General features: G+C 51.9%; 1 protein-coding gene across 1 annotated transcript in view; it reads right to left on the bottom strand.

Moving 5' to 3' along the window:
• Nucleotides 1-22,294: 22,294 nt before the first annotated feature.
• Nucleotides 22,295-26,982, bottom strand: part of ZSWIM4 (zinc finger SWIM-type containing 4) — a 50,063-nt gene continuing 45,375 nt past the window's right edge. Inside the window, exon 14 of the mRNA XM_056866103.1 lies at nt 22,295-23,175. Within this exon, the coding sequence (XP_056722081.1) occupies nt 22,295-23,175 (881 nt within the window). The remainder of the gene's footprint in view (nt 23,176-26,982) is intronic.

Raw genomic sequence — 26,982 nt, 5'->3', positions numbered from 1 at the left:
AAGGCCTCAGCCTCTGTGCCCTGTTGCTGGACCTCCAGAGGAACTGGCTGGCCATTATGTGGGACTGGATGCTGGACTAGAGGGACCCTCACTGGTCTGATCCAGCAGGGCTCTTCTGGGGTTCCTATCAGGGGAAAACCTCGGCCTCTGTGCCCTATGGTTTGCCCTCCAGAGGAACTGCTTGGCCAGACTGAGACGGGATGCTGGACTAGAGGGACCCTCAGTGGTCTGATCCAGCAGGGCTCTTCTGAGGTTCTTATAGGGTTGCCAACTGCCAGGTAGGGACCTGGCAACCCTAGGTTCTTATCAGGGGAAGGCCTTGGCCTCTAAGCCGTTGCTGGACCTCCAGAGGAACTAGGGTTGCCAACCTCCAGGTAGTAGCTGGAGATCTCCTGCTATTACAACTGATCTCCAGCTGATAGAGATCAGTTCCCCTGGAGAAAACGGCTGCTTTGGCCATTGGACTCTATGGCATTGAAGCCCCTCTCCTCCCCAAACCCTGCCCTCCTCAGGCCCCAAAAACCTACCACTGGTAGTGAAGAGGGACCTGGCAACCCTAAGAGGAACTAGTTGGCCAGAGTGAATGGGTTTCTGGACTAGACGGACCCTCACTGTCCTGATCCAGCAGGGATATAGGTTTTTATGGTCTTACCTGATCTGAAGCTTCCAGGCACTGAATGTATACACAGTAGACCCCCGATGACCATTACTGGGGAATTTGTGAGGTTCGAGGATGCTCCGAATCAGTGCCGGGGTTGCGGGACCCTTGATATGATCCATAAAGTAAAGAGAAAGTGGTGGGGAAAGGGTTTGGCACCCCCCGCCTCTTCCCCGCTCCACGTTGCCTCGGCTTAGAAGAAACAGGGCTTGCAGGGGATGGGTGGTTTGGCCCTCGAGGGGCAAATTCTGGGTGCCCAGAAAGGCAGACAAGTGGGAAGCCGGCGCGTCTGAGGCTCCAAGGCAATCTTCTTCCGCCCATCTTGCTGGATTGTTTCCAATGGGAATTAGCTGTTGTGCGGCCCTCACACCCGAGGTCTGAAGGTCACAGGCCAAAGGCAGGGTTTGAAGCCCTGCTGCGTCTCCTGCCTCCCACAGATGGAGGCTAGGCCTGGCCCCATGGCTCTCATGCCCATCCCACAGGGTTTCCGCTTCAGACAATGGGTATTTCATGTTGGCTCCAAGCAAGCAGTGCCCATCAGTGCTAGTATGGGACACACCCGTCCACATCCTGGCCTGTGGTTCCCCCTCCCTCTGAAAATGGCCTTTGCTATTCTAGGGCCTTCATGAGAACACATGAAGCTGCCGTATACTGAACCAGACCCTCTGTCCACCACAATCTTGTCTACTCAGACCGGCAGCGGCTCTCCAGGGTCTCCGGCAGAGGTCTTTCACATCACCTACTTACTTAGTCCCTTTACTGGAGATGCCAGGGATTGAACCTGGGACTTTCTGCTTGCCAAGCAGATGCTCTACCACTGAGCTACAGCCCTTCCCCACAGCCCTCTCCAGGGTCTCAGGCAGAGGTCTTTCACATCACCTACTGCCCGATCCTTTTAAACTGGAGATGGTGGGGACTGAACCTGGGACCTTCTGCATGCCAAGCAGATGCTCTGCCACGGAGCCAGCCACATCCCCTCCCTAAACGCACACGAAGCTGCTTTATACTGAATCAGACTCTCCGTCCACCACAGTCTTGTCTACTCAGACCGGCAGCGGCTCTCCAGGGTCTCAGGCAGAGGTCTTTCACATCCTGGTCCTTCCAACGGGATATGCCAGGGATTGAACCGGGGACCTTCTGCATGCCACGCAGATGCTCTGCCACTGAGCCAAGGCTGACAGGCCTCTTGGCTCCGCTGTCCCGCCGAGCTAGTCCCTGGTGGAGCCAGACGGCCGCGTTCAACCCCAGGTGTGCCGGGCCCGGCTTGAGACGAGGCGTGGAACCATTTGCGCAGAATGAATGCGCGGCCGGCAACGGCCTGAAGGGAACTTTGCAAGCTGGTAAATGTGCTGAACCCTCTGGGCCCCACCCAGCTGGGAAGCGGGTTTCCGGCGCTGCCACATAATCTTGCTTGCTTTTGAATGCTCTATTTTTAGGGCCGCTTTTAACCGATTCAGGAACAGGCCGGAGGGTGGGCTCCACCAAGCTGGCCCCCCTCCCCGCTGTTTTCCGGTTGGGCTCTTGGGCCCCCGGGGGTCTGAAGCAAAGGTCTGAGCTGTGGCAGAGAGAGACACGTCCCGTTGGCAGACAGCTCACTCTTGCCTCTTTTTCCCCCACAGAGAAGCTGCCGTGCTCGGACTCGCGCAAGAGACTCGCACAAGAGACCACCGACCCAAATGCTCCCGGTCCTGCCCGCACTGAGTGAGTTTCCTTTTGATTCCTCGCCCTTCTCTACATGCCCCGGACTACAAATCTTAGCATACGTAACCAGGAAGTCAGTCTCAGGGTGTCTGTGAAAACTTAATAGCTAAGGTTGCCAACCTCCAGGTGGTGGCTGGAGATCTCCCACTATTACACCTGGTCCCCAGGTGAGAAATCAGTTCACCTGGAGAAAGCGGCCCCTTTGGAAGGTTGGACTCTATAGCTGGCTTGGTGTAGTGGTTAAGAGCGGTGGTTTGGAGTGGTGGATTCTGATCTGGAGAACCGGGTTCGATTCCCCACTCCTCTGCATGAGCGGCGGAGGCTAATCTGGTGAACCGGGTTGGTTTCCCCACTCCTGCACACAAAGCCAGCTGGGTGACCTTGGGCTAGTCACAGCTCTCTCAGAGCTGTCTCAGCCCCACCTACTTGTTGGATGCATTAGCTTATGTGCTTAATTGTAGTGATATACAGTGTAAGCTAAACCAATTGAGATTGTATACTTCCTTCAACCTCACAGGGCGTCTGTTGCTAGAAGGGGAAGGGACGGTGATTGTAAGCCGGTTTGATTCTTCCTTAAGTGGTAGAGAAGTCGGGATATAAAAACCAACTCTTCTTCTTCTCATTTAAGTCCCTCCCCCCTCCAAACCCCGCCCTCCTCAAGCTCCACCCCTAAAATCTCCAGGTATTTCCCAACCTGGAGCTGGCAACTCTATTAGTAAGATTACATACTCAGCTTGAGCTACATTCTTGGTAAACCTTGGGACAATAGCATGGAAATGGTTGTGCAATCAGGGGCCAATGTATGGGCACTGGCATGGCCCTGAGGGAGGGAGTCAAGGCACCCTGGGATTCCCTGATGCACTCAAGGGCAGAGAAATCCCAGAAGTGTACCCGTAGCCAGAGATGCTGCCCTGCCCCCTGGCTAAGAGAAGTCTGGGAGGCAAGAGGAACTGCAGTTGCCACCAGGACATCTTCTCGACAGAGATCGGTTCCCCTGGAGAATATGGCTGCTTTGGCCATTGGACTCTATGGTATTGAAGTCCCTCCCCTCCCCAAACCCCGCCCTCCTCAGGCTCCGCCCCCAAAAAATCTCCAGGTATTTCCCAACCTGGAGCTGGCAACCCTGCCTCCTCCTGGGGCTTGGCCTCAGTTGCACTGGGCTTAGGGCTACCAACCTCCAGGTAGTAGCTGGAGATCTCCTGCTATTACAGCTGATCTCCAGCCGATAGAGATCAGTTCCCCTGGGGAAAATGGCCGCTTTGGCCATTGGACTCTATGGCACTGAAGTCCCTCCCCTCTCCAAACCCCGCCCCCAAAAACCTCCCGTCGGTGGCAAAGAGAGACCCGGCAACCCTAACTGGGCTATTTCCTTTAAAGTCAAGTTTCTCCGGCTCCCCTGCCGCCTGCCAGCCCTGCAGTCCAGGGGAAAGCTCGACTCCACAGCCCCCACCGCCAGGGCGCACACCTGCCCTCTTGCCCAATCCGCACCCGACGCAGCAAGCCCCAACAGCTCCGGCAGCCTCTCCGGGCAGATCAGGCCATGTCTATCCCCACGCACACCCTTTCCCCTGCAGCTTAGTATGACTCCCTGGGCGGGCGTGGCTTCTTTCTCACATCGCGGAGGGCAACCCAGGTTGTTCTCGACGAGTTCCGGGGCTGCTGGGTCGCTGAGACCCAGAGCCCGTTTGCAGGTTTTGTTTTTGAAGCGTACGGTTAAGGTGGCTTGGACCCCGATGGCCCAGGCTAGCCCAACCTTTTCAGATATAGGAAGCTAAACAGGGTCAGCCATGGTCGGTACTTGGATGGGAGACCACCGAGGAAGTCCAGGGTTGCTACGCAGAGGCAGGCAACGACAAACCACCTCAGTTCATCTCTTGCCTTGACCTGGATGGCCCAGGTGAGCCTGATCTCGGCTGTTAATAGGGTTGCCAGCTCCGAGTTGGGAAATACCTGGAGATTTTGGGGACGGAGCCTGAGGAGGGCGAGGTTTGGAGAGGGTTGGGACTTCAATGCCATAGAATCCAATGGCCAAAGCGGCCGTTTTCTCCAGGTTAACTGATCTCTATCGCCTGGGGATCAGTTATAATAGCAGGAGATCTCCAGCCACCACCTGGAGGCTGGCAAGCCTAGCTGTTAAGCAGGGTCAGCTGGGTTTAGCACTTGGATGGGAGACCACCAAGGAATTCCAGGGTTGCTCTGAAGAGGCAGGCAGTGGGAAACCCGCCTCTTTTAATCTCTTGCGTTGACCAGGATGGCTCAGGCTAGCCTGATCTCCTCAGATCCTGGAAGCTAAACAGGGTCAGCCCTGGTTATTATTTGGATGGGAGACCACCAAGGAAGACTGAGGTTGCTATGCAGAGGCAGGCAAGGGCCAACCACATCTGTTCATCTTTTGCCTTGACCTGGATGGCTCAGGCTAACCTGATCTCCTGAGAGCTCAGAAGCTAAGCAGGGTGGGCCCTGGTTATTACTTGGATGGGAGGCCACCAAGGAATACCAGGGTTGTGACGCGAAGGCAGTCAATGGCAAACCACTTCTATTCATCTCTTGCCTCGAAAACCCTTTGATGGGTCGCCATAAGTCGTCCCCGACTTGGTGGCGCTTTCCACCCCACCCCCCAAGGAAAAGGGCAGTCCTACCAATGCAATCTGCGGACGTGGTAAGAGCCCACGTTTCTTGCAGGCGCGCTTCTTCAGAAGATGCAGTTACCTTCAGCTCTGTCTTGGCAAGTCCTGCCTCCGCTCCCTGGGTGGGATGTCCCAGCTTGCCCACGGATCAGCTGGGGAGGTTCCCCGTGAACTACCACAGGGATCCCCAGTGCGATGCCCAAGGGCACCACGGTGCATTTCCTGGAACCCTCTTGCTTCTTGGAGATAAAATCTGACACATTTTGAAAGAGAAAACAGGAGCTTTGGGTGGATCCCCACTGGCGACGGGCACAGCGCTGAGTTCATCCCGAGCCGACGCGCCCTGGCGGGGCTCCCTCAACATCCCTCTAGGCAGGCTGTCTTGTGTCTCTGGGTTTGGCAGTGTGTCCTGGTGGCTACGCAGGGAGAAACCTTGCCCCCTTTCTTTGGAAACTGGAAGGGCTTAATTTCCTTAAAGCACATTGTTGTCTACTCAGACCAGCAGCGGCTCTCCAGGGTCTCAGGCTGAGGACATTCACATCACCTACGTGCCTGGTCCCTTTATCTGGAGATGCCGGGGATTGAACCTGGGACCTTCTGCATGCCAAGCAGAGGCTCTACTACTGAGCCACAGCCCCTCCCTCAACCCCTGGCTCCAAGGGTATCTGGCCCCACCATTAATGCTGTTCTCCTTTCTTTTGCAGCCGGCTGCCCCAGGGCTCCTCCGGACGTCTCTTCCCTCCCCGCTGCCGCCTGCCGGGGTTCCTGGCGATGGGATTTTATCCACATGCACAGAATCACATTGCCAGGGATTTCCAACAGTCGGCGAGCCGCCGCGCTTGGATGGAGCCCCCCATTTTCCGAGCCGCTGGCCAGGTCAGGATCCCACCCGCTGCAAAAAGCCAGCCTGGTGACCGGCCGAGCACGCGGCGGAGAGCTCTCCTTCCGACGGCGAGGGGCAGGGCTTGGCTCCACCTGTGAACAGTGTGTGGTTCGGCCGTGTTCACAGTGGCTAAGTTCCGCCTCTCGGGGTCCCGCCTTCCGCGCTGCCCGGTTGTTGTCTGGCTGCATCGAGGATTCCCTGAGAGCCGTCAAGCAGAAGGAGCAAGAGACTGGAATGGCCAGAGGTCATGGCCATGGGGCAACCGAGAGGGGCCAGCGAGCCACAGATCCCTTCGCAGGGCCAGGCGACGGTCCTTCCGGGCTTCGACTCCCGTGCCTACTGAGCTGATAAGCAGTTGCTTTGCATAAACTGGCTCAGTTCAGCAGGAACAGGAGTCCTGTCCAGGCCTCCTAGAGGGCTCTGCTGCCGGCGTGCCACCCCACCTCCACCCCCGAGACATGGGCACCGGGGTTCTAGGGTTGCCAACTTCCAGATGGCCAAACTAACAAAGAAACCTTGTGCTGCAAAATAGCTACTACAATTAAAGAGACGGCACGCGGCTCAAGTTAAATTCAATACAAACCATGTCTATGCAATCAATAAGTACAAAAAAATGAGCAGTCCGTATACCTAAGTAACTCATATACAATACAAACATGACAAAAAATCGCACAGAACAGGGGCAGAAACAACGCCCAAACCCCTTTCGGGATGGGTTATTCTCAGTCGCGCTGCCTGACTTAGCCACGGGGACTTACCTCTGTCGGCGGCTCCCAACAAGAATACTCTTCCGGATCCTACAGAGACTTACCTATACCCCAGGGCATTGTTTGTGCCCATTGTCTGCTATTTTTGTCGTGTTTGTATTGTATATGAGTTACTTATGTATATGGACGGCTCGTGTTTTTGTACTTATTGATTGCGTAGACATGATTTGTATTGAATTTAACTTGAGCCGCGTGCCATCTCTTTAATTGTATTAACTTCCGGATGGCAGCTGGAGTCCTCCGGGAATTACAGCCGATCGTCAGACTACAGAGATCAGTTCTCCCAGGCCATTTATGCAGGGCTGTTTCCCCGCGGTCACCCCCGCCGACTGCTCCGGTGCTTCGTTTTGATTATGCCTGCCTTTCCCGACCGTCAGAGGTCCCCTTGGTTCTCCCTGTGCGTTTCGCCCGTGTTTTCCAGGTGCTGTTTTAGAGAGAATCCAGAAAAAACGGCCAAAACGCGCAGGGAGAGCGGGGCGACCTCTGACAGTCAGGAAAGTCATGCATAATGAAAACGAAGCACCGGAACAATAGGCATGGGGGACCACGAGGGAAACAGCCCTGCATAAATGGCCCCAGAGAAAATGGCATTTTCGGAAGATGGACTCTGCAGCATCTCATCCCTGCCGAACCCCCTCCCCTCCCCAGGTTCCACCTCCAGATCTCCAGGAATCTCCCCGTCGCAGTTGGCAACCAGAGCCCTGGACACAGCTGAGGTTTCTTCCCTCTCTTGTGGTGGGGTGCTGCCCGGGCTATGGGTATGCGTTTGAGAACACGGTGACCGACAGGGCTCTTCCACAATGCATCGGCCGATGTACCAGAATCCAGCTGGCCCCACATCTTCCCCGCCAGGTGTGTGCTGGTTCATGACCGGCTGGCAACTCTTGGGGAAAACCCCTGATCCATTTCTTTGGGCTTCTCTTTGTATCGTACATCTGGAGGCGGTTTCGAGACCAGCTTGGAAATGAAAGCAAACACAGTCCATAAAGGCCAAGCCAGTCTGGGTCAATTACTGGCTTCCTCTGCCACTTCTGTAAGGCAAGAAAGAAAGCAGGAGAAGGCAGATTAAAAGCAGGGCAACTTGGCTAAGCCTCAACACATGCCTTCCTGACTTGGATGGCCCAGGCTGGACAAATCTCGGAAGCTAAGCAGGGTCGGCCCTGGTTAGTACTTGGATGGGAGACCACCGAGGAAGTCCAGGGTTGCTGTGAAGAGGCAGGCAAAGGCAAAACGCCTCTGTTCATCTCTTGCCTTGACCTGGATGGTATAGTCTAGCCCGATCTGGTCAGATCTCAGAAGCTAAGCAGGATCCGCCCTGGTTAGTACTTGGATGGGATACCACTGAGGAAGTCCAGGGTTGCTACGCAGAGTCAGGCAATGGCCAAACCACCTCTGAACGTCTCTTGCCTTGAAAACCTCTTGAGGGTTTCCATACGTCCCTGTGACTTTGTTTCCAAAACAAATACGTGCCAGGTTTTCCTTGTGTCTTCACGGGCTGGGGGCAACCAGATGTGCCTAGAGAGTTCTGTGCCTGGAACTCAGTTCCTAGGTGCCTAGGAGCCCATGTGGATTGGGACCCTAGCGCATCGGGAAAAGCTCTTTTCCTCACCTGAAATAACCCAAGTGGGCTTCCTTTGCCCCCTGGCGAAACTGCGTGTACTGATACGCTGCACGTCAGTTTCCCCAGTGAGGAAAGAGCACCCTCCCCAGGGACAGTTTCAGGTATGGAAAATAGTTTAGGGGGAAGGTTGATATGGTCCCAATCCAGATCAGCCCTCCTGCACCTCTAATTGCCAGGACTGGGGGCGGGGGGGGGGCTTGAAGCTTTTTTAAGCCCCTGATAAGAGTCAGGATTTCTGGGTTCTGACTTGTGGGGGTGGGAGATGGGGGAGGAGAACATGTGTTTTGTGACCATGCAGGAGAAGGGAGGACGTAAAACTGAAAACGGCAGGGCTGGGGCTGCTCCAGAGAATCCTCTCCATTTCAGCTTTCCTTTGAAGAAACAAACCCATGTTTGTTGCAGAGAAATAACTAAGGGTGTGTGCATGTGCGCTAATGTGCAGCTTTCAACAACTGGCCCTCACGGGATACCCGTGGCTGAAAAGCACAGGAGCAAAGCAGTTAAAGAGGATCAGACCTGGCTGGTTGCCTGCCTGCTGTGGGCGCGCCGGGTGACCTCAGGCCCGTCACGAACTCTCCGCCTGGCCTACCTCTCAGGGTTGCTGTTGTGAGAGAACGGAGGAGCAGGACAATGATGTGCTAAGCTGCTTTGAATCCCAAGGGGGCGGGGGGGGGGGAAGGGGGTATAAATAAATAAATGCACGCACGCAAAATAAATGCAGGTGCGTTTGTAAATAAATAAATGCACGCATGCAAAATAAATGCAAATATGTTTGTAAATAAATGCACTCATGCAAAATAAATGCAAATGGGTTTATAAATAAATAAATGCACACACGCAAATAAATGCGAATGCATGCGTTTGAAGCTGGGAACATCCTGAGCCAAGCACGGGGCAGGTGTTCCAAGAAGAGCGACCCCCCCCCTTCGCCTTGCACGCACCTTCCAAGGTGCAGAAAAGAGCAACCAAAATGATTAGGGGACTAGAGCAACTGTCCTATGGGGAGCGGTTAAGACGCTTAGGGCTGTTTAGCTTGGAAAGAAGGCGGATGAGGGGAGACATAATAGAGGTCTATAAAGTTATGCATGGTTTGGAGAGAGTGGGCAGGGAGACGTTTTTCTCCCTCTCCCACAATACTAGAACGTGGGGTCATCTGCTGAAGTTGGAGGGTGAGAGATTCAAAACAGATAAAAGGAAGTATTTTTTCACACAACACACAGTTAAATTGTGGAACTCCCTGCCCCAGGATGTGGTGATGGCTGCCAGCTTGGAGGGCTTGAAGAGGGGAGTGGACATGTTCATGGAGGAAAGGGGTATTCATGGGCTACTAGTTGGAATGGATGCTGGTCATGCTGCATACCTGTTCTCTCTAGAATCAGAGGAGCATGCCTATTATTTTGGGTGCGGTGGAACATGGGCAGGATGGTGCTGCTGCATTTGTCTTGTTTGGGGGCTTCCTAGAGGCACCTGGTTGGCCACGGTGTGAGCAGACTGCTGGACTTGATGGGCCTGGGTCTGATCCAGTAGGGCCTTTCTTATGTTCAAGACGCAGGCAAAGTATTCCAGCTCCCCCCCTCCCCACACGCGCACACATACTATGCACGCGGTGCCAGCAAGTCCAGGCTTCGTGGGCAATTAAAGGATTAAGAGCGAGGAGCGGAGCCAGGGAGTCCCCACCCTGTCGTGAGTCATGCTGGAGCGCCGTGAGAGCGCACCCTCCCTGGCCCCGTTGCCCGCACCCCTGCCCTGCGGCGCAAGATGGTGGAGCCAAAATGTTCATGCCGGGATGTATCAATATATAATCAGGAGGGCGGGTTAAGCGGCTTAGCAGAGGGCCAAGAAACCTGGAAGAGGAGGGAGGTTGGCGCCCACTTGGGACTTTGTTCTTCGGCAGAGGGCGGGTTTTTTCCTCCTGTGGAGCACCGAAGAAGCAGGGTGCGGGGCAGCTTTCTCCAGTTATCCCCCCTGTTTCAGCCCTGTTGGGGCCTCCAGCCAGGCCCCCCTTGGTGTTCCTGCCAGCTCAATATCTAAATGCAAAAAAAAAGGGGGGGGGACACGCTTTCCCGCCTGCTAATCCACAGCACAAACAATCTGCCATGCTCAGAACAGGACGGCACTCTCCCGGCTCTTCGGAACAGGAAAACTAAGAAACGGGGAAGACAACAAAAGGATTTTGCCCTAGATCCCCCCACTCCCGAACACACACAAACGTTTCATCCATATCACCAACCCGTTCCCTCCCTGAAACGGCGATCAAATCCAGGGTTCGACTATTTGAGTCGAACAGGATGGATCCGTTCTCTGTGAACATTCTCGAAGCACCCGTGTTTCCCACATGCGCATGTGCTAAGCGCCGTCACGTTGCCTCCGACTCACGGCAACCCTATGAATCAGTGTCCTCCAAAATGTCCTCTCCTTAACAGCCTTGCTCAGGTCTTGCAAATTGAGGGCAGTGGCTTCCTTTGTGGAGTCCATCCATCGCTTGTTGGGTCTTCCTCTTTTCCTGCTGCCCTCAACTTTTCCTAGCATGATTGTCTTTTCTAGTGACTCTAGTCTTCTCATAATGTGTCCAAAATACAACAGCCTCAGTTTAGTCATTTTAGCTTCTAGGGTCAGTTCAGGCTTGATTTGATCTATAACCCACTGATTTGTTTTTTTTGGCGGTCCAGGGTATCCGTAACACTCTCCTCCAGCACCACATTTCAAAGGAATCTACTTTCTTCCTATCAGCACATAGGGTGGTTAAAAACAGGTGGGTTTCCTCATCTACTCGGCCCACATTGGCACGATGTCGCTTGAAAAACGTTCTTTGGAGGGGGAGAGGGGAACCTCTTTGGCTTTTCCTGTCCCAGGCTAGCACTGCCCAAGAGCCTCAGGTTTAAGACATTCTGTTAAGAGCCTGAGACAGTCTGCTGCCTGAAGTAGACCCCCCCTCAATTAACATAGGGCACCCCCTTCATTAACAGGAGCTGTCCACGAGCTGTCCTTGGCTGGCGCTCCACAGAGACCGAGCGGTTAGCGTTATGGACTAGGATCTGGGACACCCAGGTATGAATCCCGACTCTACCTTGGAAGCTTGCTGGGTGACCCTGGGCCCGTCACACACTCTCAGGCTAGACCTACCTCACAGGGTTGTTGTCATGAGGATCAAATGGAGGGGAGGGGAACGATGTAAACCGCTTTGAATGGTGGGGTATAAATGAAGTAAATAAAATTTAAAAATTAATAAACCTTCCAGGGAAAGATGCCAGTTGGAAAACAATACAGTCCCCCAATGCAACTATCTGACTGAATTCCTATCGCAATGACAGCCAAAGTGGTGTAGTGATGGACTTCGCTTTGGGAGACCCGGGTTCAAATCCCTACTCTGCCTTGGAAACTCCCTGGTTGACCTTGGGCCAGTCACACCTGCTCACAGGGTCGTTGTGAGGATTAAACAGAGGAGAGGAGAATGCTGAAAGCCCCTTTGGGTCCCTGTTGGGGAGGAAGGCAGAATATAGAGCGTCATACCACTATCTGGGAGAACCAGGTTCGAATCCCCACTTGTGCCACGGAAGCTCCTGGGTGACCCTGGGCCAGTCACAGGCTCTCAGACTAACCTACCTCACAGGGTTGTTGTGAGGATAAAACTGAGGAGAGTGATGTAAGCCACTTTGGATCCCTGGTGGGGAGAAAGATGGGGTATAAATAAACTTAAATAAAATAAAATAAACTTGTTTCTGGGTTGGCTTCCCTTGATCTGCCACCAGAAGGGGCTTCTGCATATTACCTCTCTGAAGGGTCCATCCCCCACCCCAACTAGGGTTGCCAAGTCCCCCTGCACCACTGGCGGGAGGTTTGTGGGGCGGAGGCTGAGGAGAGCGGGGTTTGGGGAGGGGAGGGACTTCAATGCCATAGAGCCCAATTGCCAAAGCGGCCATTTTCTCCAGAGGAACTGATCTCTATCAGCTGGAGATCAGTTGTAATGGCAGGAGATCTCCAGCCATCCCCTAGAGGCTGGCAACCCTATGCCCAACCTCTTCCCACCACCTTTCTTGCTGGTACCCAGCCACTGCGAGAGAGCCAAAGATTCTGCAGGGTTTCGAAACCATACAAACACTAGGAAGTGCGCACGTGGTCAGACATGGCCGAGCATGAGTGTGCACGTCATGAACACATGAAGCTGCCTTCTACTGAATCAGGCCCTCGGTCCATCAAAGTCAGTATTGTCTACTCAGACCGACAGCGGCTCTCCGGGGTCTCAGGCAGAGAAGGGTCTTTCCCATCACCTATTTGCCTAGTCTCTTTAACTGGAGATGCCGGGGATTGAATCTGGGACCTTCTGCATGCCAAGCAGATGCTCTACCACTGAGCCACGGCCCCTCTCCTCATGGGCAATGGTGTTCCTGCCAGCCCCTTTCGGCTCTCTCGAATGCAACAGCTGCCTCCAGCCCTGCCTACCAGCCCCTCTGGTCCCAAACGCCTCTCTGCTGCTCCCGTCTCCATCTGGGCCAGAAGGGCCTCTTTCTTTGGCAGCCCTGAGAACCGTCTGGGGGAGGGAGAGTGAGCCCAGGGCGCCCGGCAGCTGATACAAGGCCCGTCAGGAAGTTCTCGTCTGCCCAGAGCCGTTTGATGTACGCTCGGCTATAAATAGGCCCAGAGGAAATGGCGCTAGCCTGGAAACGGATCCTCCCGATCCCCCCCACACACACACACACACTCTGGCTAAGTAGCTGTGGCCGCCGCCCAAGCAAGCCAAAAGGGAGGAGGGAGGGAATCGAGGACAAAGAGTTTGGGATGTGAACACATGAAGCTACGTCATACTGAATCAGACCCTTGGTCCATCAAAGTCAGTCTTGTCTACTCTGACCGGCAGCAGCTCTCCAGGGTCTCAGGGTGAGGTCTTGCACATCACCTACTTGCCTGGTCCCTTTAACTGGAGATGCCAGGGATTGAACCTGAGACCTTCTGCGTGCCAAGCAGATGCTCTACCACTGAGCCATGGCCCCTCCCCAAGATGAACACATGAAGCTACCTCATACTGAATCAGACCCTTGGTCCATCAAAGTCAGTATTATCTACTCAGACCGGCAGGGGCTCTCCAGGGTCTCAGGCAGAGGTCTTTCACATCACCTACCTGCCTGGTCCCTTGAACTGGAGATGCCGGAGATTGAACCTGAGACCTTCTGCATGCCAAGCAGATACTCTACCACTGAGCCACGGCCCCTCAAATGGTCATTGTCTCTCCAGGGTCTCAGGCGGAGGTGGTCTTTCACATCACCTACTTACTGGCAAGCCTTTTTTAAACTGGAGGCGCCGGGGTTTGAACCCGGGACCTTCTGCCTGCCAAGCAGATGCTGTACCACTGAGTCACAGCCTCTCCCCCAGTTCTGTGCTGAGAGCTGCGGGCAATAATTCCCGGGTGTGAAGGGCCCCCCATTTGTACCCAGATCGCAGGAAAGGGGGTGCTAAACCATCCACTCCGCAGCCCAGATCTGGATCGGGAACCAGACTGGCACCCACTTGGGCAGTGAATGGGGCACAGGAAGAGGGGGAGGAGGAGGGGGGGGAGGAGAAGAAGGAGGAGGAGGAGGAGGAGGAGGAGAAGAAGAAGGAGAAGGAGAAGGAGAAGGAGAAGAAGGAGAAGGAGAAGAAGGAGAAGGAGAAGGAGGAGAAGGAGGAGAAGGAGAAGAAGAAGAAGAAGAAGAAGAAGAAGAAGAAGAAGAGTTGGTTTTTCTATGCCGACTTTCTCTACCACCGAAGCGAGAATCAACCCGGCTTACAATCCCCTCCCCCTCCCCACAACAGACCCCCTGGGAGGGAGGCGGGGCTGAGAGAGCGGTGACTAGCCCAAGGTCACCCCAGCTGGCTTGGCGTGGAGGAGCGGGGAAACACATCCCGTTCCCCGGATCAGAGCCCACCGCTCCAAACCCCCCGCTCTGAACCACTCCGCCCCATGGCACGCGTGTCCACCGCCACGGGTGAACGGGGCTTGCGCGCCAGAGCGCGCAGCCTCGCCCTGCCCGCCCGCTGCACGTAGCGCACGGGCCCGGGCTCCGCGGTCGCCGGGCGCCCTCCAGCGGCCGCGCGCAACGCCGCAGCCCCGAGAGGCCGGTTGGGGAAGGGTCGGCTCTGCGCCCCCGGCTTGGGTTTGGCCGCCGGTCCCCACCGCAGGCGGGGGTAGGGTTGCCAGACCCCTCGAGATTGCGGAGCGGAGCCCGAGGAGGGCGGGGGTTGGGGGGAGGGACTTCAGTGCCGTAGAGTCCAATGGCCAAGGCGGCCCTTTCCCCCAGGTGAACTCCTCTCTATCGGCTGGAGACCAGTTGTAAGAGCAGATGTCCAGCTACTGCCTGTGGCAATCGAAGAAAAACAAGGCTCTGTGCTGTATGGTAATGTTAAAAAGCAAAACCGGCACACAAATCTCAATATTAACTAAAATTAATTAAATTATTTAAAATTAATTAAAATAATAAAAGTGCAACAAGTGCAAAGTGCAAGGTGAAAAGTGAATACTTAGCTCTAAGATAACTTTTCATCTCTTCTTCGGCTGTCTTCATTGTGGACGTCCATTGTCTACCTTCCATACTGACAATTCTGCAATACAATATGATCTAAAGTGTACTTATCCTGGAAAGAAGAATCCATCAGTCCATTTTGTATATTTGTGTATATATTGTTCGTCGTTATCTTAGAGCTAAGTATTCACTTGTCACCTTGCACTTTTAATATAATTGTATTGCATTGAGATTTGTGTGCTGGTTTTGTTTTTTAACACTACCTGTGGCAATGGCAACCCTAGGCGAGGGGATGGCGCGGCCGAATCCTGATGGGGTGAACTGGGTTGCTGATGTGGGAGGTGAGGCCACGCTTGGGCTACTGGTAGGGTTGGGGAGGGGCCATGGCTCAGTGGTAGAGCACCTGCTGGGCATGCAGAAGGTCCCAGGTTCAATCCCCGGCATCTCCAGTTCAAGGGACCAGGCAGGTAGGTGATGGGAAAGACCTTTTTCTGCCTGAGACCCTGGAGAGCCTCTGCTGGTCTGAGTTGACGATGCTGACTTTGATGGACCAAGGGTCTGATTTAGTATAAGGCAGCTTCATGTGTTCATGTGAGAGCCTTTGTGAAGGAGCTGTGGCTCAGTGGTAGAGCACCTGCTTGGCATGCAGAAGGTCCCAGGTTCAATCCCCGGCATCTCCAGCTAAAAGGACCAGGCAGGCAGGTGATGGGAAAGACCCTTTTCTGCCTGAGACCCCAGAGAGCTGCTGCCGGTCTGAGTAGACAAGACTGACTTTGATGGAGGAAGGGTCTGGTTCAGTAGAAGGCAGCTTCGTGTGTTGCCCAACCTCCAGGGTGAGAGATTCAAAACTGATAAAAGGAAGTATTTCTTCCTCTTCTACCTAATGATATACTCATCTGTGATTCCTTCTTCCTCTTCTACTTAAGGATAATAAGACACCTTTATGTCTTTTGTTAAATAGAAAGAAGGAAAGATTATTCACATTGTATTTATTGTGACTGCTGGCACATTTCTGTGTGCATCTGTATGGTTGGTATTGAATTGCATTGGGAACTTGTTTATACTCACTCATTTTGTTGTTAGACTATACTTTACATAGGGAGTATATTACTTGTTGCCTTTCTGGGCACATTTGGGTTTGACTTACATTTACACAGAAGTGTCTGTATTTTGTCACAACCTCCAAGTACTAGCTGGAGATCTCCTGCTATTACAACTGATCTCCAGCCAATAGAGATCAGTTCCCCTGGAGAAAACGGCCACTTTGGCATTTGGACTCTATGGCACTGAAGTCCCTCCCCAAACCCCGCCCTCCTCTGGCTCCGCCCCAGAAACCTCCCGCTGGTGGCGAAGTAGTAACTGGCAACCCTAGCTACTGTGCACAGTTCTGGTCACCACAACCCAAAAAAGGATGTTGCAGCGTTTGAGAAGGTGCAGAAAAGAGCAACCCAAATGATCCGGGGGCTAGAGCAACTGCACTGTGAGGTGCGGTTAAAACGCTTAGGGCTGTTTAGCCTGAAAGGAAGGCAGCTATGGGGAGACATGACAGAGGTCTGTAAAATTATGCATGGTGTGGAGAGAGTGGACAGGGAGAAGCTTTTATCCCTCTCTCGTAATACCAGAATGCGGGGTCATCTGCTGTCGCTGGAGGGTGAGTCAAAACTGAAAAAAAGGAAGTATTTCTTTACACAACGCAGAGTTAATTTGTGGAACTCCCTGCCCCAGGATGTGGTGATGGTTGCCAACCTGGAAGGCTTTAAGAGGGGAGTGGACATGGAGGAGAGGGCTATCCATGGCTACTAGTCAAATTGGATACTAGTCATGATGCATGGCTATTCTCTCCAGGATCAGAGGAGCAGGCCTATTCTATTAGGTGCCATGGAACACAGGCAGGATAATGCTGCTGCAGCCGTCTTGTTTCTGAGCTTCCTAGAGACGGTGCTGCTGCGGTCGTCTTGTTTGGGGGCTTCCTAGAGGCACCTGGTTGGCCCGTGTGAACAGATTGCTGGACTTGATGGGCCTCCTGGGTCTGATCCAGCAGGGCCTTTTTTATGCTCTTATGGAGGATGGGGCTATCCATGGCTACTAGTCAAATGGATACTAGTCATGATGCATAGCTATTCTCTCCAGTATCAGAGGAGCATGCCTATTATCTTAGGTGTTGTGGAACGCAGGCAGGACAATGCTGCTGCGGTCATCTTGTTTGTGGGATTCCTAGAGGCACCTGGTTGGCCACTGTGTGAACAGACTGCTGGACTTGATGGGCCTTGGTGTTATTCAGCAGGCCTTTCTTATGTTCTTATGAGGTCACAGTCTCTTTCCCGGTGCAACAAGCAAAATAACAATAGAAAAATGCAAGAGTCCAGTAGCACCTTAAAGACAAACAAAATTTCTGGCAGGGTAGGAGCTTTCGTGAGCCACGAAAGCTCCTACCCTGCCAGAAATTTTGTTAGTCTTTAAGGTGCTACTGGACTCTTGCGCTTTTCTACTGCTATTGACAGACTTTACACGGCTACCGATCGTGATCCATCTCCAAACAAAATAAGTCATTGTGCATTAAAAAAGGCAACCCACAAAACCTAACCCATCAGGGGAAAAGATTCTACCCCCGCCTCCCATCTGTAGGGAGGCTTTAGAGGAGTTGTTTTTTCCAATGTGGAAGCACATCAAAATCCACCACCTTACTTGGATGAACTCAGGACATTTCATAGGTTCACCAATAGGCCTGAAGAAAAATGTCTTGCTCTTTTAAGAGGCTGAATGTGTAGAAATAGATGGTTTTGATCTTATTCGCAATGATTAATAAGGGCAACGTCTTCTGATGAAATTTCAGAAAGTAGGGCTGCAAACTTCTGAATGAGACCCTCGAGTTTTGTTCTGCAGCAATTAGAAAGGGATGAACTTTAGATCAACCTGAAAGTTGAACACATGAAGCTGCCTTCTACTGAATCAGACCCTCGGTCCATCAAAGTCCGTATTGTCTGCTCAGACCAGCAGTGGCTCTCCAGGGTCTCAGGCAGAGGTCTTTCCCATCACCTACTTGCCTGGTCCCTTTAACTGGAGAGGCCGGGGATTGGACCTGGGACCTTCTGCATGCCAAGCAGATGCTCTACCATGAAGCCACCGACCCTCCCCAACACATGAAGCTGCCTTGTACTGGATCACACTTTTGGTCCATCAAGGTCACCGGTTCCCAACCACGGGTCCGTGGACCCCCAGGGGTCCGCGAGAACTAAATTAAGGTCCGCAAAACAAAGTTATAAACCCATAATAAATTAATATTTTCAATTAAAAGTTCTCTATTATAAAATATATATTCAAATGTTATTCTAAGTTTAATGTTTAACTAACAGTTACGATTAAAGTTTATTTTCAAATTCTCAGAATTTTTATTTTGAATCTTGGGGTCCCTGCACCAAACAAAAAAGTCCTAGTGGTCCCTGGTCAAAAAAAAGGTTGGGAACCACTGATCAAGGTCCATATTGTCTACTCAGACTGGCAGCAGCTCTCCAGGGTCTCAGGCAGAGGTCTTTCACATCACCTACTTGCCTAGTCCCTTTAACTGGAGATGCCGGGGATTGAACCTGGGACCTTCTGCATGCCAAGCAGATGCTCTACCATGAAGCCACCGACCCTCCCCAACACATGAAGCTGCCTTGTACTAGATCACACCTTTGGTCCATCAAGGTCACTGGTTCCCAACCAGGGGTCCGCGAGAACTAAAATAAGGTCTGCGAAACAAAGTTATAAACCCATAATAAATTAATATTTTCAGTTAAAAGTTCTCTATTATAAAATATATATTCAAATGTTATTCTAAGTTTAATGTTTAACTAACAGTTATGATTAAAGTTTATTTTAAAATTCTCAGAATTTTTATTTTGAACCTTGGGGTCCCTGCACCGAACAAAAAAGTCCTAGTGGTCCCTGGTCAAAAAAAAGGTTGGGAACCACTGATCAAGGTCCATATTGTCTACTCAGACTGGCAGCAGCTCTCCAGGGTCTCAGGCAGAGGTCTTTCACATCACCTACTTGCCTAGTCCCTTTAAGAGGAGATGCTGAGGATTGAACCTGGGGCCTTCTGCATGCCAAGCAGATGCTCTACCACTGAGGCACAGCCCCTCCCCAGTTCATATTAAAAAACCTTTATTAAAGCAATAGAGGCAGGCTATTTTCCCGCAGCTCTTAAGGAACAAGCCTAGGCTGGTCTACTCAGAAGTAAGTCTCATGTTGTTCAGTGGGGCCAACTCTCAGGAAAGCACCCTTAGAATTGCATCTTACACTGTTTTCTTTTTTTTTTTTTACTGATACTTTTATGCCTGCCAGCAAACCTCCCGATTCTGTCATGGTTAAAAAAATATTTGCTTTATAGTCAAAGTCCAACTTCTTTGCTTGACGCTTTAAGACGACGAAGAACCGTGATGGAATTTGTTAATTTTAGAACTGCTTCAGATAGAGTCTAAGAACATGGATCACACATTCAGTAGTTGCAAGCAGCGTGTTGTGTCAGCGGTAGCTCAGCGGTAGCTGTTACTCTCCTGTAGCAAAACAAAACAGAACTCCAGCAGCCCCTTCAATGGTGTTAGATTTTAAGGTGCCATTGGACTTCTGTATCCTTAGCTGGCAGATTATGTAACTAACTTAACACATGAAGCTGCCTTAGAACAAACCAGACCATTGGTCCATCAAGGTCAGTATTTACTCAGACTGGCAGCAGCTCTCCACAGTCTCAGGCAGAGGTCTTTCACAACACCTACTGCCTAGTCCTTTTAACTGGAGATGCCGGGGATTGAACCTGGGACTTTCTGCACGCCAAGCAGAGGCTCTGCCACTGAGCCATGCCCCCCAAACACACATGAAGCTGCCTTATACTGAATCAGACCATCAGTCCATCAAGGTCAGTATTGTCTACTCAGATTGGCAGCTGTTCTCCAGGGTTTCAGGCAGAGGTCTTTCACATCACTTACTGCCTCATCCTTTTAACTGGAGATGCCGGGGATTGAACCTGGGACCTTCTCCGTGCAAAGCAGATACTTCAGCATTGAGCCACCACTCCACCTATATATATAATCAGGCCCAATAAACCTGAATCCGAAATTTAACGTTTTTTTGTTTTTTTTTGCACTGCCCTAGTTGGGACACAGAGAACCAGCAACCGCTAGGAGCGCTTGCCTGTATAACAACGTTTGTGGCTGTTGCGGAACATACTCTCCTTATTCATTGGTCAGGCTGAAGGTACTTGCTTGGACTAACCCAGGCGGGTGGATTTATTCAGGAATCTTTCCAAACACACACACACACACACACAGAAAAGAAAAAAACCACACAACAGTGTCCAAAAGAGAAACCAAACCAAAAAGAGTTGTGGTTTATGTTAAGTCTCTTACAAAACAAAACAAAACAAAATACAATAAATGATTCAATAAATAGAAAAAAATTACAAAATTACAGGAATTTTTTTAATACAGGAAAACAAAAGAAATAAACCCCAAAAACTTTTAAACTAACTGACTAGCTGGCTCCAGAGCGGAGCTGTGCAACACACCAACATCTCCACCGACACGAAGGGCCGTGCCCGGAACACGCCCCTTGCCCCCCATGCGCACAAAACTGGAGTCCCCGCTGGACCCATCGCCTCTTCATATATATATTAACTTTTTAAAACATTATCTCGTCTTCACAATAATCTAATTAGTAGCATGAGCTTGTTGTGGTTTGTTCCTGAGTAGACTTTATCCAGCAGAAAAAAAAGTGGGATTTTGGAGCAGGGTGTTTTGGAAAAAAAGAAAAATCTGTTAGCACCCTGCTAGTGGCCACTTAGAAATCCTCCCCTTCCTCTAGGAGGGAAACCCGAGTCCCCCCCAAGGCAGGGCCAGCCTGACTATGCAACCCAGGAAGTTTCCGGGAGCAGCAGTACCTTAGGGGAGCCTGCAAAGGCGACTGGAATCTACCAGACACTTTCGCAAGCCCAAAAGGTATGCTGCGGAGTTGTGCCTTGGAGGGCACGGCCCAGGCAAGAAGGCTCAGACGGGCCCTGCACCTGGCCCAGGGGAGGACGCTTGAGGTATGAACCGCCTCCGTCAGCAGCTCCAGCACTCTGTACTGGAGGAGACAGAAGACGGGAGTCCTTCAGTTGTAGGAGTCTGAGGGGCATCGACAAGAAACATGGGCAAAGAGGGATAACGGCAAAAGAGGACCCCGCCCCTCCAATGCCCTCCCCCGACTCCCCCTTGCACGCAGGATCTAGAGCAGGTCTGTAATCCATGAGCACAGCCAAGGGAAAGCTGAAATACTGGCAGACGGAGGCAGAGAGACACAAGCGGGAGAATCGGGGTGTGGGGGCTGGCTCCTGACCACTACGTTAGAACGGAAGAGCGGTTCAGAGAGCAGAGGAGTCGGTTTACTTGAAGCGATAGCAGCCGTGGCGTGGGTTAACGGGGACCATTTGGAGGTCGGAAGCAGGAATGAGCCAAGACCCAGACTCGGGCTGGAAGTTCTTTGGATCTCTTCTAGTGGTACCCTCCCACGAAAGAGGCAGAAGGCTATCGGCTCCATGCACCGGACCTGAGCCCTTTCACAGAGCCGGGCCAGGCACGCACCCACATGCGTCCCCGATTTAAATCCTGTGCACCACCCGCAGAACGACACCAGCCCTGCTGTCGAGAGTTGGGCAGGAAGCTGCTTCGTGGCGCCGGTCCTGTCGAAGAACGTTTGGCCCAGCGAGGCGCCCACAGGCCGAGCAGCGAGAGCATTCCCAGCCCTGTGGGGGTTATTTCAACGTGTTAACTTAAACGCTACCAGTGCAAGGAGGTGACGGAAGATGGTGCCCCCCCATCCCTTCTGAATGCCCATTTTTGAGACTCCAGACCTAAAAAATCAAACAAACGGGGAGAGGTTGTGGAGAAAGTGGGGCAGAGACCCCTCCAAGGACCTGATCTGCCCCACTTTCACCACGTCTGAAACGTGACGTTGGAACAGCAGCTATGAAATTCCATCGGACTGTACCCCACCCCCACCACTGTCTACAAGACCAGGCGGGGGTCCGAAACCTTCACCCAGAGTGGAGAATTCCTGCTGTCATCCTGAGAGTTAATACTGAAATTGGCATCTCCTACAACCAAAGCTGGCCTGGTCCTTCTGATCGGGCCGAAAGGGCTGGAGGAAGGGGCTTCGACCTTCAACTGAGTCTCTGCCCAACCCAGGTGCTACGGAAAAAAAACCCACCCCCTGCCTGACCCCCAACTGAAGTGCAGATACATCTGCTCAGTTCTGCAGTCTTGGTGCATCTCCAGTTTACAGTCGGGGAGACTGCCCTGCTCCCCCACCCCCAGCCAAAGGCTTTCCAAAGCCAGGCAGAGCTCTCCGGATTCTACCCGGCTGCTTCCGTCCCCAAGGAAAACCAACTGTTCCTCCCAGCCCTCCAAGCCAAAGTGCTTCTGCTCAAAGGCAGAGCCATCCACCTGCCTGCCCCTTTGGCCAAAGGGCTCCCTCCCCGGAATGCCCCCCAAGCCAAAGGGCCCCCTCCCCCAATGTGCCCCCGCCCCTAGCCAAAGCGCTCCCGCACAAGCAACATGAGTTTCTTCTTTCCCTTGTAGGTCTGCTTGAGGTTGTCAAGGAACTGGGCGAAGCGCAGGTGCCCGTCGTGGGCCACCAGGAAGGTCTCGCGGGCTTTCCCCAGGAACTCGATGAACTCGCCGTAGTGCCGGGGGCTGATGTGGGTGAGGCGCGAGTGGGTGGTGCTGACGTAGGCGGCCATGGCGGCCTCCAGGAGCTGGCAGAGCGGGGCCTTGTCCACTGCAAACAGCTTCCCCCCGGCCCCACCAGCCCCACGGCGCCCCCCGCCCAGCGAGGCCAGGCCCGGGGGTGGCAGGCTCCAGCGGTGCAAGATGTCAGAGAGCATGGGGGCGCACTGCACGCTCTTGATGACCAGTGGGACAATGGCGGCCAGCTCGTTCTTGCCCAGCGACTGGCTGAGGGAGCAGGCCCACAGGACATCGTTCAGGGCCGGGTGCGTGTCCTGGTTGAAGGCGATGCTGAGGTGGGAGAAGGCCAGGGTGGCCAGCTTGTAGGCGCGCAAGGGCAGCCCCCGGTGCTCCATGTAGCGAGCCACGGTGAAGAGGTGGGAGTGACCCATGCCGGCCGAGGCCGCCGAGTCCAGCACGATCTGGTAGGCGGCCTCGAAGGCGGCGTGGTTCTTCTCGCAGAGCGTCAGGGCCGGCAGCGCACAGTTCTGGGGGTCCTTCATGGCGCACTGCAGGGCCAGCGTCCGGGCGCAGCTGCACAGCTCGTCCCGCTGCCCCGCGCTCAGGCTCAGCCTCAGCAGCGTGGCGTGCGTGGTCCCCGTCACGGCTACGATGGTGGTGGCCTCGATGGGGGTGAAGAGTGTATACCAGTTCTGCATGATGTTCATCAGGGCCTGGACACCTGGGCGGCAGAGAAATGGAGAGAGTCAGCACAAGAGGTTGGGAGTCGCAGAGGCCGCGGGGGGGGGGGGAGTAGGCAGGCTGTCACTGGGCACCAAGAAGGGGGGTACATGCAGGGCATGATTCACCGAGACCTCCCGCGCACGCCTCGCTGCAACGAACAGGAGATGCAAGACAGTATTCTCATGGAGGGCATTTATGCTTGCCAGGCTTAATGCCCTCCCTTCGAGAAATGACTATGGCTGTTACCGCACTTGTATTCCCAGTGATGTATTAAGAGTTTGAAAATGTTATAAAATATACTGTTCGCACTTTGTTTGGCCCCTTTAGCTGTGAAGACGTCTTCCAACCATTTAAAAGCCGTGGTATCCAAAAAACCCTTTTAAAGCGATGTTTTTTACAACATTTTCAAACTCTTAATACATCGCTGGGAATACAAAGTGCGGTAACCCCCTATGTGTATTTGGCTTGAGTCAACATAATACGCTACAGCATATAATTTTAAATTGTCTTCTGCATGACAGCCCTCGTAAGAAAACAATTCTACCCTTGATCAGTAAAATGAAATCTAGACAAGAATCCTCCGTCTGCCGGTTTTTAATGAATGATTCTATCCCTGAAGTCACATTAAAGGTGGTGGAATTTCTGATGGAAGTTGTCAGGACTAGGACCAAAGTTTAAATTCTATTTAAATTGAAAATGTATGGACAGGGAATTTTGTGCACTGCTTATGCTATGCTTCTGAGTATATGCCACCTTCCCTTCCCCTCCCCACAACAGACACCCTGTGAGGTAGGTGGGGCTGAGAGAGTTCAGAAAGAACTGTGACTAGCCCAAGGTCACCCAGCTGGCTTCATGTGGAGGAGTGGGGAATCAAACCCAATTCTCCAGACTAGCGTCTGCCACTCATGTGGAAGAGTGGGAAATCAAACCCGGTTCTCCAGATCAGAGTCCTCTGCTCCAAACCACTGCTCTTAACCACTACACCATGCTGGCTCTCGTGGTAAAGTAAAAAATAATATTAATTGGCTTTGCCTATGTCTTGAATAAAGTTTGTATCTCCAGTACCTGGCATTAAATTTTATGGTACACACGGCCCGGCCCAACCAAGTGACATTTATGTCATACCCGGCCCTCGTAACAAATGAGTTTGACACCCCTGGTTTCGAGCATTTTTCTCCCTGCCTCTGTTTTCTTGCAGCAAGAACCCTGAGAGGTACACCAGGCTGAGATCTGCCTCAATATGATAATGGGCTTTTCCAAAAGCATCCCCCCCCCCCCACAATGGGTTTCTAGGAGACGGGGGATTCTCACCCTGGTAGGGTTTCCAAGACACTGCAAAGCCGTCCCTGTTCAGGAAGGCGATTTGCAGGAGGCCGGTTCTTCCAGCAGCTGCTGATTTGGGGGGATGACTTTCAGGTTGAGGGAGGTTATTTAACTTAATTAGCACATTTATATCCCACCGCTTCAAATATCTGCTCAAAGCAGCTAACAAGAATTAAATAAACAAAACAGTTCCTCAATGGAACAGGCTTCCTCGGGAGCGTCAGGGCCCTGGATGTTTTTAAGCAGAGGCTAGATGGCCATCTGTCAGCAATGCTGATTCTAGGACCTTAGACAGATCGTGAGAGGGAGGGCATCTTGGCCATCTTCTGGGTATGAAGTAGGGGTCACTGGGGTGTGTGTGGGGGGGAGGTAATTGTGAATTTCCTGCATTGTGCAGGGGGTTGGACTAGATGACCCTGGTGGTCCCTTCCAACTCTATGATTCTATGACCTTAGTAAGAACAAGAGCTCTGTTCCACAAGATCCAAGAAATCAAAGGGAAATTTAAAGCACAGTTAGGCATGCTGAATGATCATCATGGAAATACATTAACTGAACAGGACAAAATAAAGAAAAGGTGGGAACAATACACTGAAGAACTATACAGAAGAGATGAAAGGATAACAAATTCTTTCCAAGAAGAATCTTTTGAAGAAGAACTTACACTTTTAGAAAGTGAAGTAAAAGCTGCAGTGAGAGCAATCGGGAGAAACAAATCACCAGGAGCAGATGGGATATCAATAGAGCTATTCCAAGCCACAGAAATGGAGTCTATCAAAATCTTGACAAGAATATGCCAACAGATATGGAAAACAAGCCCTGACCTGGATGGTCCAGGCTAGCCTGATCTCGTCAGATCTCAGAAGCTAAGCAGAGTCAGCCCTGGTTAGTATTTGGATGGGAGACCACCAAGGAATACCAGGGTTGCTGTGCAGAGGAAGGCACTGGCAAACCTCCTCTGTTAGTCTCTTGCCATGAAAACCCCAAAAGGGGTCGCCATAAGTCGGCTGCGACTTGACGGCACTTTACACACACACACATGGAAAACAAAACAATGGCCCACAGACTGGAAACGATCCATTTACATTCCAATTCCCAAGAAAGGAGACATCAAAGATTGCAGCAACTATCGGACCATCGCATTAATTTCTCACGCAAGTAAAGTGATGCTCAAAATCTTACAGCAAAGGCTGTAACCATATATGGAACGAGAAATGCCTGATGTTCAAGCTGGTTTCAGAAAAGGAAGAGGCACTAGAGATCATATTGCAAATATACGCTGGTTACTGGAGCATACGAGAGAATTTCAGAAGAAAATCAGCTTGTGTTTCATAGATTACAGCAAAGCTTTTGACTGTGTGGATCACGAAAATCTATGGCTGGTTTTAAAGAAAATGGGTGTGCCTCTACATCTGATCGTATTGATGCACAACCTGTACTCTGGACAAGAGGCCACAGTTAGAACAGAATATGAAGGAACGGAATGGTTTCCAATAGGCAAAGGAGTCAGACAAGGATGTATTTTATCTCCCTAGCTCTTCAATCTATATGCAGAACATATAATTAGATGAAGGTGGAGTGAAAATTGGAGGGAGGAACATTAATAATTTGAGATATGCCGATGACACTACATTATTGGCAGAAAATAGTGAAGATTTGAAACGACTACTGCTGAAAGTTAAAAGAGAAAGTGCCAAAGCAGGACTACAGCTGAACATCAAGAAAACAAAAGTAATGACTACAGGAGAATTACACAACTTTAAGGTTGACAATTTGGAAATTGAAATTGTTCAAGACTTTCTATTCCTTGGCTCCACCATCAATCAAAAGGGAGACTGCAGCCAAGAAACCAGGAGATTGAGACTAGGAAGGGCAGCCATGAAGGAGCTAGAAAATATTTTGAAGTGTAAGGATGTGTCACTGGCCACCAAGACGAGATTAATTCATGCCATCGTATTCCCTATTACTATGTATGGGTGTGAAAGCTGGACAGTGAAGAAAGTTGATAGGAAGAAAATTGATTCCTTTGAAATGTGGTGCTGGAGGAGAGTGTTACGGATACTGTGGACTGCCTCCAAAAACAAATCAGTGGGTTATAGATCAAATCAAGCCTGAACTGTCCCTAGAAGCTAAAATGACTAAACTGAGGCTGTTGTACTTTGGTCACGTCATGAGAAGACAAAAGTCACTGGCAAAGACAGTCATGCTAGGAAAAGTTGAGGGCAGAGGAAAAGAGAAGACCCAGCAAGAGATGGACTGACTCAATAAAGGAAGCCACAGCCCTCAATTTGCAAGATCTGAGCAAGGCTGTCAAAGATAGGACATTTTGGAGGACTTTCATTCATAGGGTCGCCAGGAGTCGGAAGAGACTTGATGGCACTTAACACACACACAAAGGCACATCATGTGCGAGAGGGCATTTTGGCCACCTTCTGGACATGGAGTAGGGGTCACTGAGGGTACGGGGTGGGGACGAAGTTGTG

The sequence above is a fragment of the Euleptes europaea genome, chromosome 1, assembly GCF_029931775.1.
Source record: "Euleptes europaea isolate rEulEur1 chromosome 1, rEulEur1.hap1, whole genome shotgun sequence".
NCBI classification, from domain to species: domain Eukaryota; kingdom Metazoa; phylum Chordata; class Lepidosauria; order Squamata; family Sphaerodactylidae; genus Euleptes; species Euleptes europaea.
Note: the sequence above shows the minus strand (reverse complement) of the source record. Positions and strands in the feature narration are given on the sequence as shown.